This window comes from Oryctolagus cuniculus, chromosome 6, assembly GCF_964237555.1.
Source record: "Oryctolagus cuniculus chromosome 6, mOryCun1.1, whole genome shotgun sequence".
NCBI lineage: Eukaryota > Metazoa > Chordata > Mammalia > Lagomorpha > Leporidae > Oryctolagus > Oryctolagus cuniculus.
The window spans coordinates 164916314-164937292 of record NC_091437.1 but is presented as its reverse complement, the minus strand read 5'-3'; the positions used below and the strand labels follow the sequence as shown (position 1 = coordinate 164937292).

Here is a 20979-nt window from a genome sequence, read left to right as displayed (position 1 = left end):
TGGCGCCCACGCGTTTCCCGAGTGACGCCCAGAACCAGTCTCCCATGCACTTTCTCATGGTGGAACTTTCCACTTGGGATTCTGGAACGTTCCCGATTTCTGAATTTGGGGTGATCCGCCCGTGCCCCCTTCCCACTCTGACCCTGTGATCCCCCCAAAAAATTGCCAATCCCCCTTGTCCTTCTCTTCCCACCCCTCCCTCCCAGACCCCAGGGGCTGGCCTCTGACCGCTCTCCCCACTCTTCTCCCCCCTCCCCCCGCAGGCTATGGCCACGCGGCACCCGGCACAGACGCGGGCAAGGCCTTCTGCATGTTCTACGCGGTGCTGGGCATCCCGCTGACGCTGGTCATGTTCCAGAGCCTGGGCGAGCGCATGAACACCTTCGTCCGCTACCTGCTGAAACGCATCAAGAAGGGCTGTGGTATGCGCAACACGGAGGTCTCCATGGAGAACATGGTGACCGTGGGCTTCTTCTCCTGCATGGGCACGCTGTGCATCGGCGCGGCCGCCTTCTCCCAGTGCGAGGACTGGAGCTTCTTCCACGCCTACTACTACTGCTTCATCACGCTCACCACCATCGGCTTCGGGGACTACGTGGCGCTGCAGAGCAAGGGTGCCTTGCAGAAGAAGCCGCTGTACGTGGCCTTCAGCTTCATGTACATCCTGGTGGGGCTCACGGTCATCGGAGCCTTCCTCAACCTGGTCGTGCTCAGGTTCCTGACCATGAACAGTGAGGACGAGCGGCGCGACGCCGAAGACCGGGCGTCGCTGACCGGCAACCACCACAGCCTGGTCATCCACGTCCCCGACGAGCCGCGGCCAGGCCGTGCCCGCGCCAAGGGCGAGGGCACCGAACTGCAGTCCGTGTGCGCCTGCTCGTGCTACCGCTCGGTGGCCACGCACCAGAACTCCTTCGGTGCCAAGCTCGCACCCCAGAACTTGCAGTCCATCTCGTACAGGATGGAGGAGATCTCCCCGAGCACCTTGAAGAACAGCCTGTTCCCATCACCCATCAGCTCCATCTCCCCTGGGGTGCACAGCTTCTCCGAGCACCACCGGCTGATGCGGCGCCGGAGGTCCGTCTAAGGTGCGGGGCGGGCGCCAGCACGGCCGCGTCCCCTGTGTCAGAGTCGACGTAAGTTCCATCGGCCCCGACTCGTCTTTCCCTATTTATTTGTGATTTACCCTTTGTCGTGCCGGCCATCTGTCATCGCCTTCTCTCTCTCTCCTCTTCTCGGCTTTATTTCTTCCCTACCTTTCCAGCCAGGCAGAACAGGCCCAGGGGAAAACCAAGGCCCCTCCTCCTCCGAAACCCGCACCCAAGCACGCAGGCATGGGTCGTCCTTTCCCGCAGAGTATGCCTTATACGCCCCCTGCCCCTTCCCCACCTGAGGCCACTGGCCCGGTCCCAGGGTGAGATGGAGCCCACGCAGACAGAGCTAAGAGGATTTTAAACCCAAAGCTACAAGCCCAGCCAAGAGCCTGCTGTCGCCCGCCCCAAGTGGCGTCTCTGCCCAGCGCCTCTCTCTCTCCTTCCCCCAAGGACTGGGGGGTGTTTGTGTGTGTGGTGGGGGGGCACGCTCAGATGGTGCAAGTGTGTGTCACGGGATGAGACGGAAAGTTCCAGAATTTCTTCATCTCTCCCTCCACTCACCTGGTTTCATAGCCTACCTTTGGCTGCTCCCAAACCAACACGGCACAAGCAGAACCCACGGGGCTTTTGAGTTCTCATAGTTGCCAAACCAAGCATGCTCCGTTAAAGCCGTCTCTCCCAGACGCGTCTCGACCGTAACTTAAAAAAACGCTAGGCTCTACATTGTATTCACGGATTTTCAGGGTGGGTGGGAAGGGTGGGTGGGGATGAAGACAAAGGGTCACTTAGCTTGCCAGTTCCAACACTTACAGCATGCACTTTGTGAAACTGGTTCGCTTCACCAACATATGAGAACAGCACTTAGAGACGGTTGGACGGTCCAGAGCCAACCGTACGGAGTTATCACGGCCATTTTTCAGTTGTGTCATCTCCGGTTCCCATGCTTGGCCACACGCGCCTGGAACCCCAGGGGCTCGCATCCCTCTCATTGACGATGCTGGCGATTCGGGGCAGCTTCGTCCCGCAGGGGTAGGAAGGGCAGCTTTGGAATGCTTGGCTGAGAATGGGCATTTGGGACGTGTGAGAGACTTTCTAGAAGAGTGGCTCACATTGCATTCGATTGCTAAGTAGGGGAAAGGTCACGTTGGTCTGAGTTTTGAGGCTGGGTCTTGGCTTGCTGGGGACCTGTCAATCTCACGGGAACGCCCCCTGCGCCACTGTCAGCAGGGGGTGGTCCCAAAGGGAAGCCTGTTCCTCTCCGAGGGGCTGCATAGACTGACACTCGGGGGTCCAGCGTCTCATGTTAACCCTCAGCTTCCCCCGAGGGTGCTTTGACCTCCTGCCTCATTGCCATCTGTGCCATTTCTAAAACTCACCCATTCCCCCAACCTCCCACGCCTTTCTCGTAAGCCGGAAATCCGCGGCTCTTGGATGAAATGGGCTTTGGTTGTACTGCTCAGGAGGAGACTTTGCTGGCCGACAGGATGTCTTAAGAGGAGACAGCACCCAAATGCCACCCGCCCCGTGCTCATGGGCCGCTGGGCTGGAGCCACAAGCACCGAAGACCCCGAGAAGGCCGTGCCTGTACTGTGCCGCTGCACCCCTGTTGCCACCTCCCTTCCGCCCAGGACAAGGACCTGCGGGAGGAGCCGGGGAAGCCTCAGCCTGCAAGGTCTTGATGGGTGCACTTGTCTGTAGGAGCGCCTGGTGGCCGTTTAGGCTGCCGGAGAATAGGAGCAGGTGCTCTCCTCCTTGGAAGATTGGTGGCCGTAGGGATGGTTGGTGGGAGACCACTGAGGCCCACCTGCAGAGTGCGCTCTGCCTGGAACACGTGTGGGGGCTGTCGTGCCAAGCTCTGTAACGTGTGCCCGTCTGTGCCCTGGCTGACCGGAGAGCGACGCCGAGGCACGAGAGGACGGGCGGTTGGCTCAAAGTCGCGGAGCTGGTCTCGATGGGGCTGAGGCCATGGTCTCACCCAGGACCCCGACTCCGCTTCTCTGCAGGGGCACACGCCAGGCCCTTGGTGTCAGTGACGGGGATGGCAGCAGGGTCCCTGTCCAGGGTGGTGCTGCAGGGGCTGTGTTTCCTCCCCTTTCCCTGGGGGGAGGCGTAGAAGCCTCTGTCTCCCCGGAGCTGGGTCTTCTCTGGAGGATCCCGGATGGAGGGTGGCGCCTCTCCTGTGCTAACTGCAGAAATGCATATCTGTGGCGACTTTCGTGGCCAACCTTGGTCTGCCTCCCGTGGTCTCCAACAGAGCAGGGGCAGGGAGCACGGGAAGGGGCTCCAGGGTTCTCCTGACGAGACAGGGCTGAGCGCCCCACCCCTCCATCCGCACACGCATCCGAGTGCCCCACGGACGGGAGAGGTGGTGTGTGAGCTCACAGCCGGCAGCCAGGTGCTCATGCTGGTTTCTGTCCACCGTGTTCTTGGCCACCCTTGTTGACCCCTTGGTGCTGCACTCACGGTCTCAGGCCCAGGCCTCTCCTCCCCAATCCTGCAGCTGGAACCTTCTTCCTCCCAGCCGGGTGCCCACTCCTGTCCACTTAGCCATGCGCTCTCACCTAGGGGGCCAGGACGACAGCAGATGGTTTGGATCTGGGATCCCATTTCTGGAGGATGAACTTGGGAAGAGCTGAATTCTGCCGGAAGGAGGCAGGGTGGCCCGCCCCCGCCCTCCCACCCACTCCCTAGCAACCTCCATGCCTTGTAGATACCCAAAGATTTTCTAACTCTTGCTTGAACTCTTTTCGCCCAAGAGAGCTCTCTTCAACCTATAAACCCCAAGACAGGCAGAGGGTTGGGCAGGAGCCTTGGGCTCAGCCTTCTACAGACCCTCCCGTTTCTTACCCCCGAGACCACCCATCCTGGGTGAGAGGTGCCATCTCGGCCCTTGGCCCAGTGCCCTCTCTGGCTTTTGATACATCCTGGTCAGCCCCAGAGCTCGGATCCAAAGGGATCTTGCCACCTGCCCCACTATTTCTAGTCATCGACGTGTCGGTCTCTTCTGCCTCTGGAGGTCCCCCCCCATCTGCGCACCACTCACTGTGAGGGTGGTCAAAGCAGCCCGAGCCCCTCTGGGCCGCCGATCCTTTCCCAGGCTGCTGCCCCCGAGAGCCCACCCCACACGGGGAGAGCGGCTCCCCTGGGCCACGGCCATGCTTGAGAGCCTGTCCAGACGGTAAGCGGGATACCCACAGAAGTAGAGGTGGGCCCCTCTGGCTCCTCCTGGTCCACCATCCCTTGCCGCCGGGGAAGAGCAGTAGAGGCTTTCCTTGTTGTGCACGGTGCGTGGGAGATGTTCAGAGAGTCGCCCATCGCCGCGGCCCCCTCCCAGGGTCTGCAAAGTGCTGGGCCGAGCTCCACGTTACGGGGCTTGCTCTTGACCACGATCTGCCCCCTCACCCCCTCTGCCAGCTCCCTGCTTTGAGAATTCCAGGGTTACCTGGAAAAAAGGTGAAAATACACTGAGCTCCCATCCCTGGCCCTGCCCCTACAGCCTCAGGACTCCGCCCCTGCCCCACCCTCGACACTCACAGTCCGAGATGTTTGCAGGATCTGGTCAGTGGAGGCTGCGGATTTTGGGTGGTTCAGCCAAAGAAACCGTTGTAAATTCCCCGTGAACAAGAGCATTCTTCTCCGCACCAGTGCCATACCCAAGCGGTTCAGCCTTCACGTGATGCGATGTAACAGTCCGTGTGCACAACCCTGACTGTCCCTGTGCCGTGCACCCGCACCCCAGCCCCGCCCATCCTGCCGTCTCTGCTCCCCATTGTCTGTCACGATGTTGGCATTTTTGAAGAGTCCAGGCCTGTTGTTGTGAATGCCTTGTGACCTGCTTCTACCTGCTTGTTTCCTCAGGTTAAAGGAATATTTTAGCAAAAAAAAAAAAAAAAAAAAAAAAAAAAAGACAAAAAAAACCCACAAAAAAAAAACTAAAAAATAGTTGATGTCGTGTAGCCCTGACTTACGCACTTGATGTTCGGCTCTCTGGGGGCCTCTGTGGTTACTGCTTTTATCGTGGATAAATAAATCATATTAAATGTTGTTTTCCTCTGTTAGGCGAAGTAGCTGCAGCTTCGCGAGTGGTGCCCGTGGACGCTGGGTCTCCCCGCCAAAGCCCCACAAGGCTTTGGGAACTCTGCCTTCTCACGCCGACCTCCTCCGTGCCCTGTCCCTAAACTCCCGCAGGGACGGTCCAGCTCTCCACGGCACAAGCACGGGGAGCCGGGGCCCCTCCTGCTCTCGGTCCTGGAGACGCGCCTGCCGTTCTGCTGTAATCTGTGGTCTCTGCCTTTGAGATACTTGGCGCCGGCGGGTTCTGTCTCGGGGCCTTCTTGGGTCCCCGCGCACTGAGCATTCTGCCTGCTGCAGCCCAGAACCCGTGCCCGAGCAGGTCTGCGCCTCTGCCCATGCTGTTCCTGCTACCTGTCACTCTGCAACGTGGTGCGGGAGCAGCTCACTCTCCTGCCCCTCTGCCCCCTGGAGGACTCAGCGGTGGCCTCCCCTGGCCCTGTCTCTCTCATGGACAAAGCCTGAGAGACAAACTTCCTTGGAGCAGCAGTTGCTGGGCTGCTCCCAGGAGCCGAGACAGGTTTTAGCTTCTTACCCAAATGGCCATGCCCTCCCCCCACCAATAAGCAAGGCAAGTCTCCCCTTGCTAACAAGGGAATTTGGGGACTTTGCTCCATTCCCGATGGCCTAACCCCACGCATGGGCTGCAAATCTCCCCCACCCCCCAACGATTCAATGAGTGTGCCATGTGGGGCAGAGCCGGCACCTGTCCACCTCACAGCCCGGCCTTTCCCATAGGCGCCTGCAGGTGTCGGTTACGCCGTGCTGTATTGGGCCTAGGCCATGTGCTCATGGTGGTGTGTCTCGGGGAGACCGAGTGGCTGAGCGCGGTGCACAGTGATTGGCACAGAACTCCATGCCTGGACAGCCCTGCACCTGCCACTTCCAGCTCCGGGCCCCCGGGAAGAGGCAAGGGTTGGCGGGCAATGCCTCCAGTGAGCAGCAGGCCCCCGGCATCTCACAGCCCTGGAATCCACCTGTCTTTCCCAGGTGGGTGGTGGATTTGCCTCTCACCAGCCTTGGTCCCCCCCCCCCTTTACCGTGGAGATGACCAATAACCCCTACTGCGCAGGGGGCCGGTGAGGACTGGAGGTAACATTTGCCGATGGCTGTTCTGCGCCGAGCACCATGCTGTGTCAACCTGTCTTTGCTCTGTGGGGCCCAGGGCTGAGGGGAGCTCTGCCCTGCCTAGAATGCGGCACAGTGCAAAGGAAGGTGCTGCTGCCCCAGAGCTTACCCTGGGCACCGGGCCAACTGCACCTGCCAGGGGTGGGAGCGTTTCGCCCCAGTGCAGAGATGGGTCCAGGCCAGCCAGGGAGTGTTCGCTGCATTGCCTACTCCTGCACCTGCTGCAAAAGCCGGGCTCGGTCCTGTGCCCTGGGGACGATGATGAGGGGAGAGCCACGTCCCAGTGGAGGCAGCAGTGGTCACTACCTATGCAGATGTTGGCCCTCAGGCTTTGCCCCATTCCTGCGGGTCCCCGAGGACCAACAGAGTCCTGGAGGGTTAGGTTTCCCAGCCTGACACAAGCAGTAAGAGATGATGGGGTGCCAGCTGCCCGGATACCTGCAGTGTCTTCTTCCTGGTCCCTGCAGTGTGGTGGCCTGGGGAGGTCTGAGAATAAGAGGAAAGCGCTGGTGACCCCCATCCACCCCCAGGCTTCCAGCTCCCCTTCTGTGAAGGGCCTGGAACGGGGATCGCTACTTAAGGGTCAGGGCAGGGGGCATCCAGGAACGTGCCTGCAGGCTGCGTGGGGTTTCTGAGCCTGTGTGGGACACACAGGTTAGCCAGGAAGCTGGGGGGGGGGCTACCTGACAGGGGACAGTGGATGTCAGCACAATGCAGGGGACCTTTGGGAGGGTGGGGGGGGTCAGAGCTGGAGGGGCGGTGGAGGGGCAGGGGAAGGATGCGTCAGAGTGTCCAAGAGGCCCACTTGGGATGTTCTCACTCTTCCATCCCTGTGTGGAGCGTCTGGCCCAGCCTCACCAGGGAGTGGCATCTCATGAACCTGGCCCCCATGGACGCAGCAGCTCAGTCTGGCCTCTCGTAGGTTGGAGAGGACATGGGAACCTTCCCACCAGCCCAGCCCTGGCCTCCCTTAGATGTAGTCAGACCTCATGGCTTGGTAAGTCACCTCCTAACCTCTGCCATCAAAGGTGAAATGGCCAGGTGAGACGCAGGCATTGGCCAGGCAGGTACAGGGAGACAGACTTGGTGGTGTTATGTACAAGACTTTGACGCTGGGTAGGCATGGAGGCAGCCCAGGGTTGGACCCTTCCAGCCAGGGGCTGGGTTCCTGCTTCCTGGGGGCTCCCCATTTTCCAGGTGGACGTGTGCTGTATGGACTTCTCCCACTGAAGAATCCCGTCCCCGCCCTGCCCCCAGAACCCTTCCATGGATGAGCTTGCACGTCAAGGCGGCTTCTCGGTTATGGGCCCGCTCAGTTCCCAGGGGATGGCGGGGAGGGGGCGAACCTGCAACGGGGGAAGCCCACCTTGCGTCTGGTGAACCTAGGGGACCTCGCACCTTTCCTGCATGCAAGGGGATGGTGCCCCTCCCAGCAGCAGCTGCAGCAGCAGTGGAGGGTCTGGTGGCTCCCTGGGGTCCCGTGTACACCGCGGGCTGCTGATTTCTGCACTGTCAGCCTCAGTGAGGGGCTGGGGCGATCTCAACCATCTCGAACCACCATGGCAAGTGGGCCTCAAGCTGCCAGACGGCACACCCCTGGAACCCAGAATGTGCCTCGGCCATTTTTCATGTTCCCAAGCTGAGTTTTTAAAGAGTTGGGTGGAATTAAAAAATGCAAGGAAAAATGCAATTAGCTGGAACCCAATGGAGCAGAACCCACAATTAACAAGGTTTCTCCCTAATTTGATGGCTGCTCCGAGACCACCACACTTCTGATAAGGGCTAATTACACGTTTGTTTATTCATCCCAGAAAAAGCATCCTGACAGCCGTTTTTGGGCTGGGAGGTCCCTGGGGTGGGGGTGTCCATCAGCCCACCCCAGCTGTAGCAGGGACGCCACCAAGTACACTGCATTGGGTGGGCGAGACTGTTACTACTGCCAAGGACGATTTAAACAGATGAACCCAACTGGAAGATGGAGACCTTGGTACGTCCCAAAGCTTTGAGTAGAAGGTTCACAAGTTAGCACCTAGAGGCGACATAGCACCAAAGACGTCAGATAGGATGACCAGTGGAATCCCAGCCGCACTGATAGCCGGCCAGCAAACCGTCATCGTCCCTCCTAGAGGTCCTTTTTTTCCCCTTCAGTCAACCATGCATCCTTGTACAAGAGAAAACTCACCTGTCATTTGTGGCCAAAGTCATAAAGGTTATGCTTGAATTAGTTCAAAACTCATACCCATCAAAATGATTGGCGTGCACTCGCAGGTTCCTGGGGGCGGGGGGAGGGGCACGGGGATGGGGCCCTCGCATTTGTCTGTCTGTGGGCTGTATGTGTGTTCACTGGGTATCCTCGGGTCTCTGGATTTGGGTGGCTTTCTTTCCCAGCTGTGCAGTGTGGCCCTGGATCTGGTTCTGTCCTATCAGTGGGAGGCTATGGGCAGTGGAGGGCGGGCACAGACGGACACTGTACGGGAAGTGGGTGGGTCTAGGGGGGAATGGAATGGCTGGGCCCTCCCCTACCACGGCCAGTGCAAGCAGGCCCGACGGACATCCCAGGGGCTTGCCTTTTTGGGGGGAAGCCGCACCAGATACGGCAGAGCCAGGGATGCCAGCTGGACTGCAGACTACCCGGATCAAAGCCGCTGCCTGCTGCTGTGTGTTTCTCTCGTCTATCTTCCCAACCTTCTCGTGCATGGAGAGGGTGTTCTCACCAACGGCCTTAGAATGCCCGGCTGAAGCCTCACGGGATGAGACAACCATCCGATACTAGATGTGTTTATTATCATTGCAGCTTCAAGAATGACAACAGAAAATCCTGTATCACCAATGTTTACAAGTCCAAGTAGACATCAGCCCGTGTAACATATGTAATTTATGCAAGAGATCACACCTGTCTTTTGTAACCAATGCACTGGGCAACCCTGTAAATATTTTACAGTGTGTTTATGGAAACGGAGAGCATCATTCGCTGTCGCGCTGTAACATAATGCACTTTTCTAGTTTTTCATTAAAATCTCTAAGGCACCTTTGCACATGCGTCTTGGTCTTCCTTGGTGGACGAAGCCTGGGCTGGGAGCCGCCCCAATGCAACCTCGCCCACCTCCAAGCCACCTGGCAAAAGGCCAGCCAGGTGAGGGCCCGGGTGGGTGTCGTGGTCATCCCTGGTCTCAGTTCCCGGGGAATAAAGGGTTTCGCCTTAAGCAGGAGGAAGTCCCCCTTGGGCTCCGCCTGCCCGCTTGGTTCTCTGGGTGTTTGGACTTGGTTCCAGGAGTCAGAAGTTTGACAGGTTTGCATCTCAAGGAGCAAATGAACCCAAATCAGAACGAGACGTTGACCTTAATGAACGGAGCCCCACTGGGCCGCCTGTCGTTCTTTCCTGGCTCACAACTCCTCTTCCCGCCTATCTGTGTGGGAGGAGAAGACCGGTGCTCTCTAAACCAAAGGCCAAATCCACGCCTTCCACCCCGCCCCCAGCCTCTGGGGCTTTGAGACACAGGTGGCTGTGCCTGCCCTGGGACAGGTAGGAGTGCACGTTTCTGCTGGGCGTGGAGAGCACCCTAGGTGGCCTTCTAGAACTTCATACCATTCCTCCTTGGAAGTCCACGGGAGATCCCGGCTGCAGGCAGCTCGGTCCTTTGTGTTCAGGAGTCCTGGCTACACAGACCTGGCTCCTGTCTTGCAGGAGCTGTATCCTTGCACCAACTGCTATCGCAGGCAACCGACAGGCCAGCCCCCGGCTGCAACTTGAAGTCCTGCGATTTCTGTTCCATCCTCGCCGCTTGTCCTGTGAGGGGCCGGTTGTATTTCAGGGGCTGGAAGTCGGGCAACAGCTTCCCGTAACGGGCCACAGGGTTCGCCCAGCCTACACTCGGTTTAACCACTCAGCTCTGCCACTGTGGTCTCCCAAAGCTACCCTAACCAACCCATGCACGAATGGGCTGCGTTCCAGTAACATTTACAGGACCTGAAGTCAACTTCGTTAACTTTCACAGGACACAAAATGCTGCTTTCTTGATTCCGAACCACCTACACCCCCCAAGGAGGACATAGAGGCCATAGTCAGCAGGTCGCCCAGAAACAGGCTGTGTGCGGGAGGTGGGAGGTGGGGCCAGGGCCTGCGGTCCTCGGACTTCTGTTCCAAGGCATTTTACAACCATGCATTCATTGCATCCCTGGTCTTTGGGGTAGGTGTTCTCGGGAGATTCCAGGGGCAACAGAGCCAGGATTCACAGGCTGTCCGGTACCAGTGTCCACACTTTCATCCCCATAACCATTCTCTCAAGCAAGCACCCCTAGCAGGACATGGAGGGGAGGTACCTGGGTCACCCACACTTCTTGGGCTTCTGCCTGGGCAAGGCTCCCCCGACCCTCAAAGCCCATGTCTCCTGTGTGGTGCTGCCTGATGCCACACCCCTCCCACCCCAGCACAGGCAAAGAGCAGCCATGAGCCAGCCACAGGTGTCATGGCCAAGGGCACTGCCTCACGTACCAGGTGTGGGAAGGGGCGCAGGGGAGCATCCTCCAGCCTGCCACCTGCTCGGTTGGGTTTGGAAACAGATTCTGTGCAGCACCTGCCATAGGATTTTTAAAAACCTGTCTCGTTCATGTCTTGGGGATGAAGCCCTATACCTCCTCGCCTCGTGTGTGTAGGGGGTAAGGCCACTGGCTAATGGAAGCCGCCAGGGCTGCTGGTGACCTGGGTGGTTGTGCACCTGTCAGGTCCACTCAGAGAGGGAGGTTGTTGGGATGGGAGCAGCAGTGGATCCTGTCTCCTCCTATTTCCCTCCCCGCATCTCTTCCCAACATGTTCATTAACCACTGTGGATTGTAGAACCGGCGCCTTGCCCACCTCTCCACCTGGGTTAACCCTCACTGGGCCACACACGAGTTCTTCCCCTCTGGTCAACAGCAATGCCGTCTTCCCAGCAGTTCCAGACCCGCTGATTTTGGGACCACCGACTTTTGCCACCCCCAGTCCACTCCTTTGAAGAATCCTATTGGCTGTACCTCCTGCCTATTTTCAGACTCTGACCCCATTTCTCCCTCCCCCTGCCACCAAACCGCTCAGAGATTCTGCAGGAGGGTTAACCCCCATGCTGCCCCCTTCCAGCCCAAGGGTAGGAGGGTGGCCGTGGCCATGGGACACATTCTGACCAATGAATCTCAGGTGAAGTGACTGTCACATCCAGGCTGGGGCATTAAGCTTTTTAAACATTGTCAAGAGACAAGCTTCCATCTGCTGTTTCACTCCCCAAATGGCATCAATGGCTACACCTTGGGTCAGGCCATGACCAGGAGCCTGAAACTACACCCAAGTCTCCCATTTGGGTGGCAAGGACCTAAGCACGCGGGCCATCCTCTGCTAACCTCCCAGGCATAGTGGGGACCTGGATGAGAAGTGGAGCAGCTGGGACTCAAACCAGCACTCCTATGGGATGCCGGTGTTGTAGGTGGTGGCTTAACCCATTGTGCTGCTCCAGCCCCTGCGCATTCAACATCGGAGTGAGGCTCTCCAGATTATTCTTACTCTCTGTTCCACCTGCAACAGCTGCAGAGGTGAGAGGCGGTGCTGGCTCCCCAGGGTGTTAGTGCCCTGCACACAGCTGGCTGGTGGTAGGTAGCTGTTGAATGACCAGCTGGCCCACCTCACCTCCTGGAGACATGCGTGATGCAGTACACTCTGCGGTAAACGCCGCCCACTCCTGTCCTTCCTGCTTCCAAGAACATAAAGGAAAGCTCTGGTACACATGACCCTCCTTTCAGAAAGGTGGCCTTCATTCCAAGTCAGCACACCCTTGACAGCGCCTGTCGGGGAGTCCACACCAGGGACAGGACACCCCTTGGTGAAGGGGGAAGTCCTGGCCTGGGGCCTCCCCTTCTCTCCACCAGCTGCAGCACAGTCAGTCCGGAAGGCACTAGCCTTCTGACCAACACCCGGACCTTGCTTCTCTTTTTGTAAAAAATTATTCACTTGAGAGATTTAGAGAGAGGGAGGGAGAGAGGGAGGGAGAGAGGGAGGGAGAGAGGGAGGGAGAGAGGGAGGGAGAGAGGGAGGGAGAGAGGGAGGGAGAGAGGGAGGGAGAGAGGGAGGGAGAGAGGGAGGGAGAGAGGGAGGGAGAGAGGGAGGGAGACAGGGAGAGGTCTTCCATCCGCTGGCTCACTCCCCAGATGGCTGCAACAGCCAGGCGGAAGCCAGGAACCAGGAACTCCAACAGGGTCTCCCAGGGGGGATGCAGGGGTCCAAGGGCTGGTGCCATCTTTCCCTGCTTTTCCGGGGGCAAAGTGCTGGATTGAAAGTGCAGCAGTCAGGACTCGAACCAGGGCTCATGTTGAACGCGCTGTGGCAGGCAGCAGCTCCCGGGTCGACAGCAGAGGAGGTCTATGCTCAGAAAGAACAACTTCACAGGCTACGTCCAGTGGGGTCCATATCTGGTGGGTGCGTGGGCCCTCCATGGAGGACAAAGTCTCCCCTTCCTTCACGTTGGGCATGGCCGTGGGTCCAGCAGCACGGTTGTTTCCGCATCAGCCCCATTTCCATCTCTTCGCCTCACTTTGGTTGTGCACACCTGTGCCGTACACAGCAGCCCTCGGTCTTCCCAGGGAAGCGGAAAAGCAGCACCTGAGGTCATGTGGGGAAGGCCCTCTCAGAGGCCTGGCACTGACCAGACGTCAAATCCCACAGGGCGGTCAGTTGACTGAAGGGAGTCGGACTTGGCTCTGTGGGTGATTGACACATGCCTTGTCCTGAGCACACAAACCCACAGGCCAGAGTTTATGGAGTACCCACTAAGGCAGACTCAGTTCTGAACCCTTTTCAAAAACAATTCATTCAAGAAATATTGCGAGCCCCCGACTCGATGCCGCTGTCCCTGGGACTTGGGATTCCCACCTGCCTCTGCGCAGTTTACACCCAGCGTGATGATGGGCAGCGTGTCTGAAGGCAGCCCGCAGACGAGGGAGAAGGGCAGAGGGAGGGGGAGCTAGAGCTCAGCGGGCAGTGGGAGCAGTGCCCTTTCCTCCGGAAGGGGGGTGCTGAGCAAAGGGAGGAGAGTGCCAAGCAGATGGGGGTCAGAGAGGACAGCCCAGCAGGGGAGCCGCCAGGACCAAGGACACGGCAGGAGACCCGCGAGCTAGGGGCTCTTAGGGCCTGGTTCCAGCTAGCCTACCCTGCCCAGCCAGTGGAAGGCCCCAGTTCTGCAACTGTCCTCTCTCCCCGAGGCCTTATCTGGGCGAGCTCTCGGTCTGGCTCAGCCCGAGATCCACAGCAGGAGCCACCTCAGGCAGGACGGGGAGGCAGGCGTGGACACCCGTGGAACTGAACACAGAAGGCTGCCGCGGAGCAGACGGAGCCGACTCCCACCTGCTGGCTCACCCTTCCTTCACGGACCCCAGGGTTTGTGATGATGGCGGTTACGCCACACGCACGAGGCGGTGAAGTCATGGATTCCTCCCTCGCAAGGTTGTGGCTCCAAATGACGAGGCCGGGAGGTATGGGGCTCTGGGGCGGGCTGGTGCACCTGCTCTGCAGGGCTATGCAGCGTGGCGGGGATGGCAGCCGCCCACCCAGCCACCTGCCGACTCACCTGGTGCAGGTGGCAGCCTGGACAGGCGGTGACGGCCTCCAGCAGGGTATGGGTGATCGCCACCGATGTGTGGCTTTGTGCAAGCCGAGTTTCACCAGTGGGGGGACCTCCCTTCCTGGGGTCACAGTTGACATCTACATGGCTGTGGGCAGAGGGCCAGGGGACCAGAGAGTGCTTGGTTCTCATCATGGCCCTGGGAAGTGTCACCCACCCCATGCTCCCCTCAAGGGGCCACCATTCCTTCCCATCTTGGCCCCGATGCCTTCAGCCCCAGAACTCGAACTCAGGGTTTCCTGCACTTCTGTGGTCCCCAGCCGGGGTCCTGGACCCAATGGCCTGGGTCTGGGGCTATGAGGAAGAAGGGAGAGGTCTTTGCTGCTCAGAGCAGATGGCGCTAGCTCGCCCAGCTGCCCTGTGAGTGGTGAAGTCCCCACAGAGCGGCCGCACGAGAAGCCAGCCTGCTCACCGGGCCTCTGCTTTGCCTGTTGCCATGGCAACACCCCAGTGCAGCACCAGGAATAGATGGTTTTTGAAGGTGGCAACTTCCTCTAAGGAAAAAAAAAACACATTGACAGGTTGGGAGCGAGGGGATCTTCCCCGCAGGGATCCTCAGCAGGGCCTGGGCTCCGGTCCCAGCGTCTGACACAGCCCAGGGCTGCTGCCGGTGGCTCTGCCTCCTATGAAGGCTTCACACCTGCCTGGGGCAGAGGTCACAGACCTGGGCACGGTGAGGGCGTGGGGTGGGAAGTCCAGAGCATCCTAGGTGGGGGGTTTGGAGGGCCCCCAGCGTGTACTCTCGGTTCACACAGCCTGCTGCAGTCGCTGGGGAAGTGCAGGGTTTGGGTTCAGGTGGGTCCAGATCTGAATCCCCGGGCTCCCTCTTGCTGAGCCAGCCCTGGGCAGCTTCCCTGACCAAGTTTTGCCTCTGGAACCACAAAATCCTCTTTCCATGCCCACTGTTCTGCCGGCTCAGAATGATGGCCTCTGTTTGAGGGAGCTTGGAGGGCCCTTTCAGTCTCAGAAGTCACACCCTTTGTTTCCGGGAAGACGTTTCAAACTTATTAATGGTTTCTGCTTTGGTTTCCTTTTCTGGAAAGCTCTGCCCTTCAGCTCTTGTTTCTCCTGGGATAGTCTGTTAGTATCTCACATCTCTCCTCCTATCGCTGATTTTTGTTCTTACTTCCTGGGGGTTTCTTCTAGTTCTTAAACTATTTGAAAGACACGAAGTCTTTTCTCCTATCTGCTTGTTCACTCCTCGAATGCCCTCAGTAGCTAGGGGCTGGGCCAGGACAAAGTCAGGAGCAGACTCCACCCAGTACCTCCCACACGGGTGGCAGGCCCAGCACTCGAGCCATCACTTGCTGCCTCCAAGGGTGTGCATTAGCAGGATGCTGGGTCGGACGTGGAGGTGGGACTTGAACTTGGGGGCTCCGATTTGGGAGGTGGGCTTTGCCCACCCATCTAAGTGTGCTCTCCCAGCTTCTAAGAGTTCGTTTCTCTCTTTTTATCTGCATTTGTTTTCAATTGCAAAAGCACCTTTGCTCTGTGAGGTACTTTTCCCTGTAGCTGGCCATGGCTCTAGTCTGAGGATACTGACAAGCCTCCTGACATCTCCCTCTGCTTTCAGTTCTTTCCAACTTTGCTTCTCCCTGCAGGACAGTGCCCGCAGATCTAGGGGACTGTTTCAGACAATGGAGCTGAAGAGCTCTGAGCACACGGTGGGGCATGTTGGCTGTGACTGTTGATGTAGGATGAGGTCGCAGAATCCAGAGAGTCTCATCTCCTGTCGGCTGGGCCATCTCGGCACACTGGGTACCCATGACCTTGAGACCATCAGCCTAAATGCTCTGCTGTCCTCTAGCCTATGGAGTCCATGTCTCACTCTCTGGGCTGCCAAGAGGAGCTGGGGAGCCACAGAGCAGGGTGGGGCCAGGGCGGGTTTCGCAGCAGCCACAGAGCCTCCTCTCCCACTCTCCAGCACTTGGCTGCTACATCTGTCTGGGATTCTCGGTTTACCAGTTGACCGGTTGACGCAGGGCCTTCTCTGCCCATTTAGACCTGGACTTCCTCAGGGAGGCTGGACGAGGCCCTCCTGTTCCAGGGACTGTCCAACTCCCCTTCTTTCAGTACGGACAGCTGCAACAGATCCTCTCTTGGGCTTCAGTGGAGCCAGACCTGTGTGTATAACTTGCCACGTGGAGGGGACAGTTTCAGATAAAAGGTGCCCAGAACGTCTTTGCTGGCTCTGCCCACCTCCAGCCAGTCAGGTGCTAGATGGAGGGAGGAGGAAGCAGGTTTGGGCAGAGAGGGGCTTCAGACCACGAGCAGAGCCAACGAAGGCCGGGCCAGCCCAAGCAGCAGCTTCCAAGCAGAGACGATTTCTTGGCAGAGCCTGCACTGGACAGGTATCACCAAGCCCTAGTACCTCCTGGTGCTCAGTCTTCAGCTGTGGGCTTCCTGGAAGAGTGCAAGTCTCACATCAGAAGCTGTGGGGTGGACACTGCAAGTGCTCACAGCTGGAAGCCACCAGCTCCACACTTGCTACTGGACAGCAAGGCCCTTCTTGAAGGGAGAACGCTGGGGGTACACCTGCACAGGTCACAGGGGTGGGGAGGGAACAAGGCCCCAGGAGCTGGAACCCCCCACCCCTTTCCCAGTTGCACATGTGGGTAGGAGGACAAGACCCCCCACCCCAGGCCCCTCCATCATCACACGCCCAGGGCAGCTTTCTCCTGGGGGGCCAAGAGTACCCCTGCCTGGCCGAGTTGCTTTGCATTGCTGAGGTTCCTCCTCAGACGGAACAATGCCTCGGGTCAAGAGGCTGCCAGCAGGCCGGCGCCGCGGCTCACTAGGCTAATCCTCCGCCTAGCGGCGCCGGCACACCGGGTTCTAGTCCCGGTTGGGGCGCCGGATTCTGTCCCGGTTGCCCCTCTTCCAGGCCAGCTCTCTGCTGTGGCCAGGGAGTGCAGTGGAGGATGGCCCAGGTGCTTGGGCCCTGCACCCCATGGGAGACCAGGAAAAGCACCTGGCTCCTGGCTCCTGCCATCGGATCAGCGCGGTGCGCCGGCTGCAGCGCGCAGGCCGCGGCAGCCATTGGAGGGTGAACCAACGGCAAAGGAAGACCTTTCTCTCTCTCTCTCTCACTTTCCACTCTGCCTGTCAAAAAAAAAAAAAAAAAAAAAAAAGATGCTGCCAGCAATGATATCTGGTCACAGACTCGAGATCCTGCCCGGGAAAGGGGGCGAGGTCGGGGGTGCAGAGATCCTAAAGGATCACTGGCGATTGCAATAGTCAACACTGGCAAAATGCCCCACGTGCCCAGGGCTTCTGGTCAGCTCCACCTTCTACGTTCTCGCACATCCACTGTGTTCTCCTCCATGTTTTCCCCAATGACCACAAAGACCCTCTCCCCCCACCTTTTTATGGGTGGGGAGGCTGGAGGTCAAGGCAGATGAACTCAGATGTGGTGAGGGGGTCCGCTCAGATGAGCCTGGGGGAGGGTTGGAGTGAGGCTGTCTGGGCAGAGCCGAGAGTGGTGAAGAAAGGCATGGAGGGTAGCGGGTGGCATCGGAGCACCTGGGGTGTGTTTTCTCCTCCCCTGCCTCTCCCCAGTGACCCCGATCCGAGCTCCCAAGCTGTGTCGGGCAAGGACGGAACCCACACTCAGACGCCGCCTGCACTGGAAAGCTTTGCTGCCTTCCCCAGCTAGCCGCCTCTGCCGAGAACAGAGTGGAGCCAGGCAAGTCCACCGAGAGCCCCTTCCCGGGCACCCAGGGGGCTGTAGGGAGACCTGGACCAGCATGGGCGTCCCTGCAGCACAGCTGCGGTGAACTCGCATGGGCAGACACCAACCGTTGGCGATTTCAGTTCATACTTAATTGGGCCACGATGTAGTCTTTTGATGTCATTTTGGCTTTTGGAAGCTATGTTACAGTAAGAACTTTTAACTGCTGCTTAAACTTTGGACACAGTTATGGGGTACCTGCTCATTCTCTTGACACATGTAAACATCACCTAACACGTACCATGACTGGAACGTTATCTCCTCATACACTTCATCTCTTTATGGTGAAGAGACTCAAAACTGATTGTAACTTAGAAGAAAAAATATATACAGAGTACCTTATCACTGTCTATAGTCCTCTTACTGCGCAGTAGAGCAGAGCTTCTTACTCCCAACCATAACTTAGCACCTGTTAGTCAACCTTGTTCCCTGCTCCCCCCAGCCCCGGTAACCTCCATTCTGCCCACCTTGTGCAAGGTCACCTTCAATGCTTTCTGCTAGGCTCTCCGACAGAGGAAGCCCCCGGCATGCCTGGGTGATTCTCGATGGGAAGGCTGCCCCTGGGCTGATGGTGGTCTCTCTGCAGCCCTGACAGTTCAAGGAAATCCGGCCACCACCACCTGCAGCGTGCACCCAGTGCTGGGTCCCACCAGCCACAGGTGCACCTGTTTGCATGACTCGTGAGGGACTGCGAAGGTACTTGGGTGCTGTGTTCCCCATCCACTTCTTGGCAGGGTTGGCCAAGGGAAGCCGCCCTCAGGGCCAGCTCTAGCCACTGAACACCTGACAGGCCCCGGGACGGAGACGCTCTCATCTCAGACCCTGCTCATCAGCTCTCGGCAACACCCAGACAGCCCCTCCTGCTCCCCGTTCTCACTGGTAGAGGCACAGCTGCTCCCCTGGACCTCCAGGCCGCTCCTCAGGGGTGAGGTGGTGGAGACGCAGGTGCAGCCACGGCAGCGGAGGAAGCCCCCACAGCCTCTGAGAGCAGGTGGCTTCCCAGCTTCCACACCGAAGCTCATCCCAAGCAGCCCTTGCGTCTCAGGGAAGCCGCTTATCCCCCCACTGTCTCAGGCTCCAGGAAGCCTCATCCTGGCCACCGAATGGCCAACGTGCAAACGCAGGGTTGCAGGCGTTCACCTGTGTGCAGAGAAGCAGCGGGAACCCAGACTGTCGTTTGCTGTTCTCCAAGTTCCTGCGAAGCAACAGAACAGTGACCGACCAGAGATGGTCTTCCGAGGTGGCACAGGCAGTGGCGGGCACGTGGTTCAGGAGACAGACTGCCCCCTCACCCCAGCTCCCTTCTTCACGGTCCTGCTAGGAGTCGTGGGAAGCGGGCACAATGAATTCTTCTAGCAACCTGACAGGGCAGGTGGAGAGAAGGCCATGACGAGCATCCACCTCTGTCTCCACTGCAGGACAGGTGTCCAGCCCTTCCTGGAATGGCCAGACCAGGCTGCCCAGCGCCGAGAGGGGAATCAGCCTGTGTAGGCAAACCCCATACCTGCCCACCTAACTGAGGCCCTCTGGACCCTGGAGATCCCTGCCCTCAGTGCCTTCCAGCTGGGGCCGGTTTTGTCGTCCAGGGGATGTTCGGACAACACTGCAGCCGTTTGATTATCACGGCCTTGCAGGGTAGGCGCTCACAGCCAGGGAGGCTGCACAGGCCCTGCCACAGAGGCTGAGCTCCTGTAACGTCAGTGCTGCCGCACCGTGAAGCCTTGCTGTGGAAGACACGGGGCAGACACGGGGCAGACACGGGGCAGACACGGGGCAGACACGGGGCAGACACAGGCGATTCCGGCATCTACCGAGCTCCCGATCTTGCTTTCTGCACAGTACTTCACCTCTGGACGCAGAGACTGCTGGGGTCATGCCCTCCACTTGGCAGGCATGGTTACGGAGCAGAGCGCTAGAACCAGGTCTCTATGGGACTCTACCGCCAAGGGTTTGGGTCCAAACCTAAGCCGGCCTAGCTCTGAAACCCAAGCTTTGCTGCCCACACGGCCCTGTGGCGTGGTCTGCAGAGCTGTGGGGCGAGAGGGGGCAGAGAGCCAAGCTGGCAGGGTAGCATGATGCCCCAAGCACCCATCTGGTGGGGCACTTCCCTTGGGGCAGGAGGGAGTCGCATTGCAGTGTAACCCAGTTTCTCCCTTAGGCATTGCACTGAGTTCACAATCCCAAAGGGATGAGGACGTTCAGCGAGCGGCTACTCTGAGAGGCACACATTAACCCTGCTGTGCATGTGTCCTTCTAGAATTATGGCATTTTAGGTTTTCTTAGGAAGTTACATTTCTTTTGTAGTACTACAGTGAACACAAATCGCTTGTTTAAAACGGATAAGCAAACAAAACCACAGGATAGAATTACTCCTAATCCTACCGATACAATGAGTGCTTTGCTACATAATCACCCAGACGAGTTTTCTATTCTTAGGTCTGTAGAGGGCTTTCTCTGCACGATAGAAAAACTGTAACTATTGCAGTGGAGACCTTCCCCAGCGAGATAAGCAGCTCAGAAGCCATTTAGTAACAGAAAGTTGACCGGAGTTTTAGATTTTGAATAACAAGATAGGAAGTCAAAAGAACAATAGCAGCCCGAGGAAATGCTGTCCTTTTGCGGTTTAATAGGTAGGATTCTTGTACAGCCTGCAGGAAAGATGCAATTCAGCATAGTTAGGCTCCGGCAGCACACTCCCCCGTCCCTCATCCAGCCAAGCTTATTAAGACTTCTCCCTTTGTAGGAGTTTCATGATTCCTATTTACGCCTGTGTGGAAATCTTCATTCCACCTGGGGTTCACTTCTATGGGCAGTGTCAGGTAGGGGAGCTATGTGTTCTTCCAGCTGTGGAGTCAATTGACCAGGGACATTTAACCTAGCAAGTCCCTCCTCGCTGAATTGTGACACATCCTTGTCACAACACCCTCTCCCAAGGACACCAGTGGGTTCTTCAAGAGAACAGCATCAAAAGCATATTCAAGAGGTAAAACAGTAACCCTCCTTGGGGCCAGCACTGTGGCACAATGGATTAAAGCCCAGGCCTGAAGCGCCAGCATCCCATATGGGTACCACTTCTAGTCCCTGCTGCTCCTCTTCCAATCCAGCTCTCTGCTGTGGCCTGGGAAAACAGTGAAAGATGGCCCAAGTTTTGGGGCCCCTGCACCCAGTGGGAGACCAGGAAGAAGCTCCTGGCTTCGGATTGGTGCAGCTCTGGCCATTGAAGTCACCTGGGGAGTGAACCAGCAGATGGAAGACCTCTGTCTCTACCTCTCTGTAACTTTCAAATAAAAATAAATCTTAAGAAAAAAAAACAATG

General features: G+C 58.1%; 1 protein-coding gene across 2 annotated transcripts in view; it reads left to right on the top strand.

Moving 5' to 3' along the window:
- The window catches only part of KCNK9 (potassium two pore domain channel subfamily K member 9), a 58710-nt gene extending 49384 nt beyond the window's left edge, over positions 1–9326 (top strand). The window contains exons 2-3 of one of the 2 annotated variants that reach the window (XM_002710554.5): positions 264–1136; positions 5154–9326. In XM_002710554.5, the coding sequence (XP_002710600.2) occupies positions 264–1087 (824 nt within the window). In that variant the 3' untranslated portion in view covers positions 1088–1136; positions 5154–9326. Of the gene's footprint in view, positions 1–263 lie in introns of both variants that reach the window. The other variant, XM_070075539.1, reaches the window with a different exon arrangement.
- The last annotated feature ends 11653 nt before the right edge of the window (positions 9327–20979 follow it).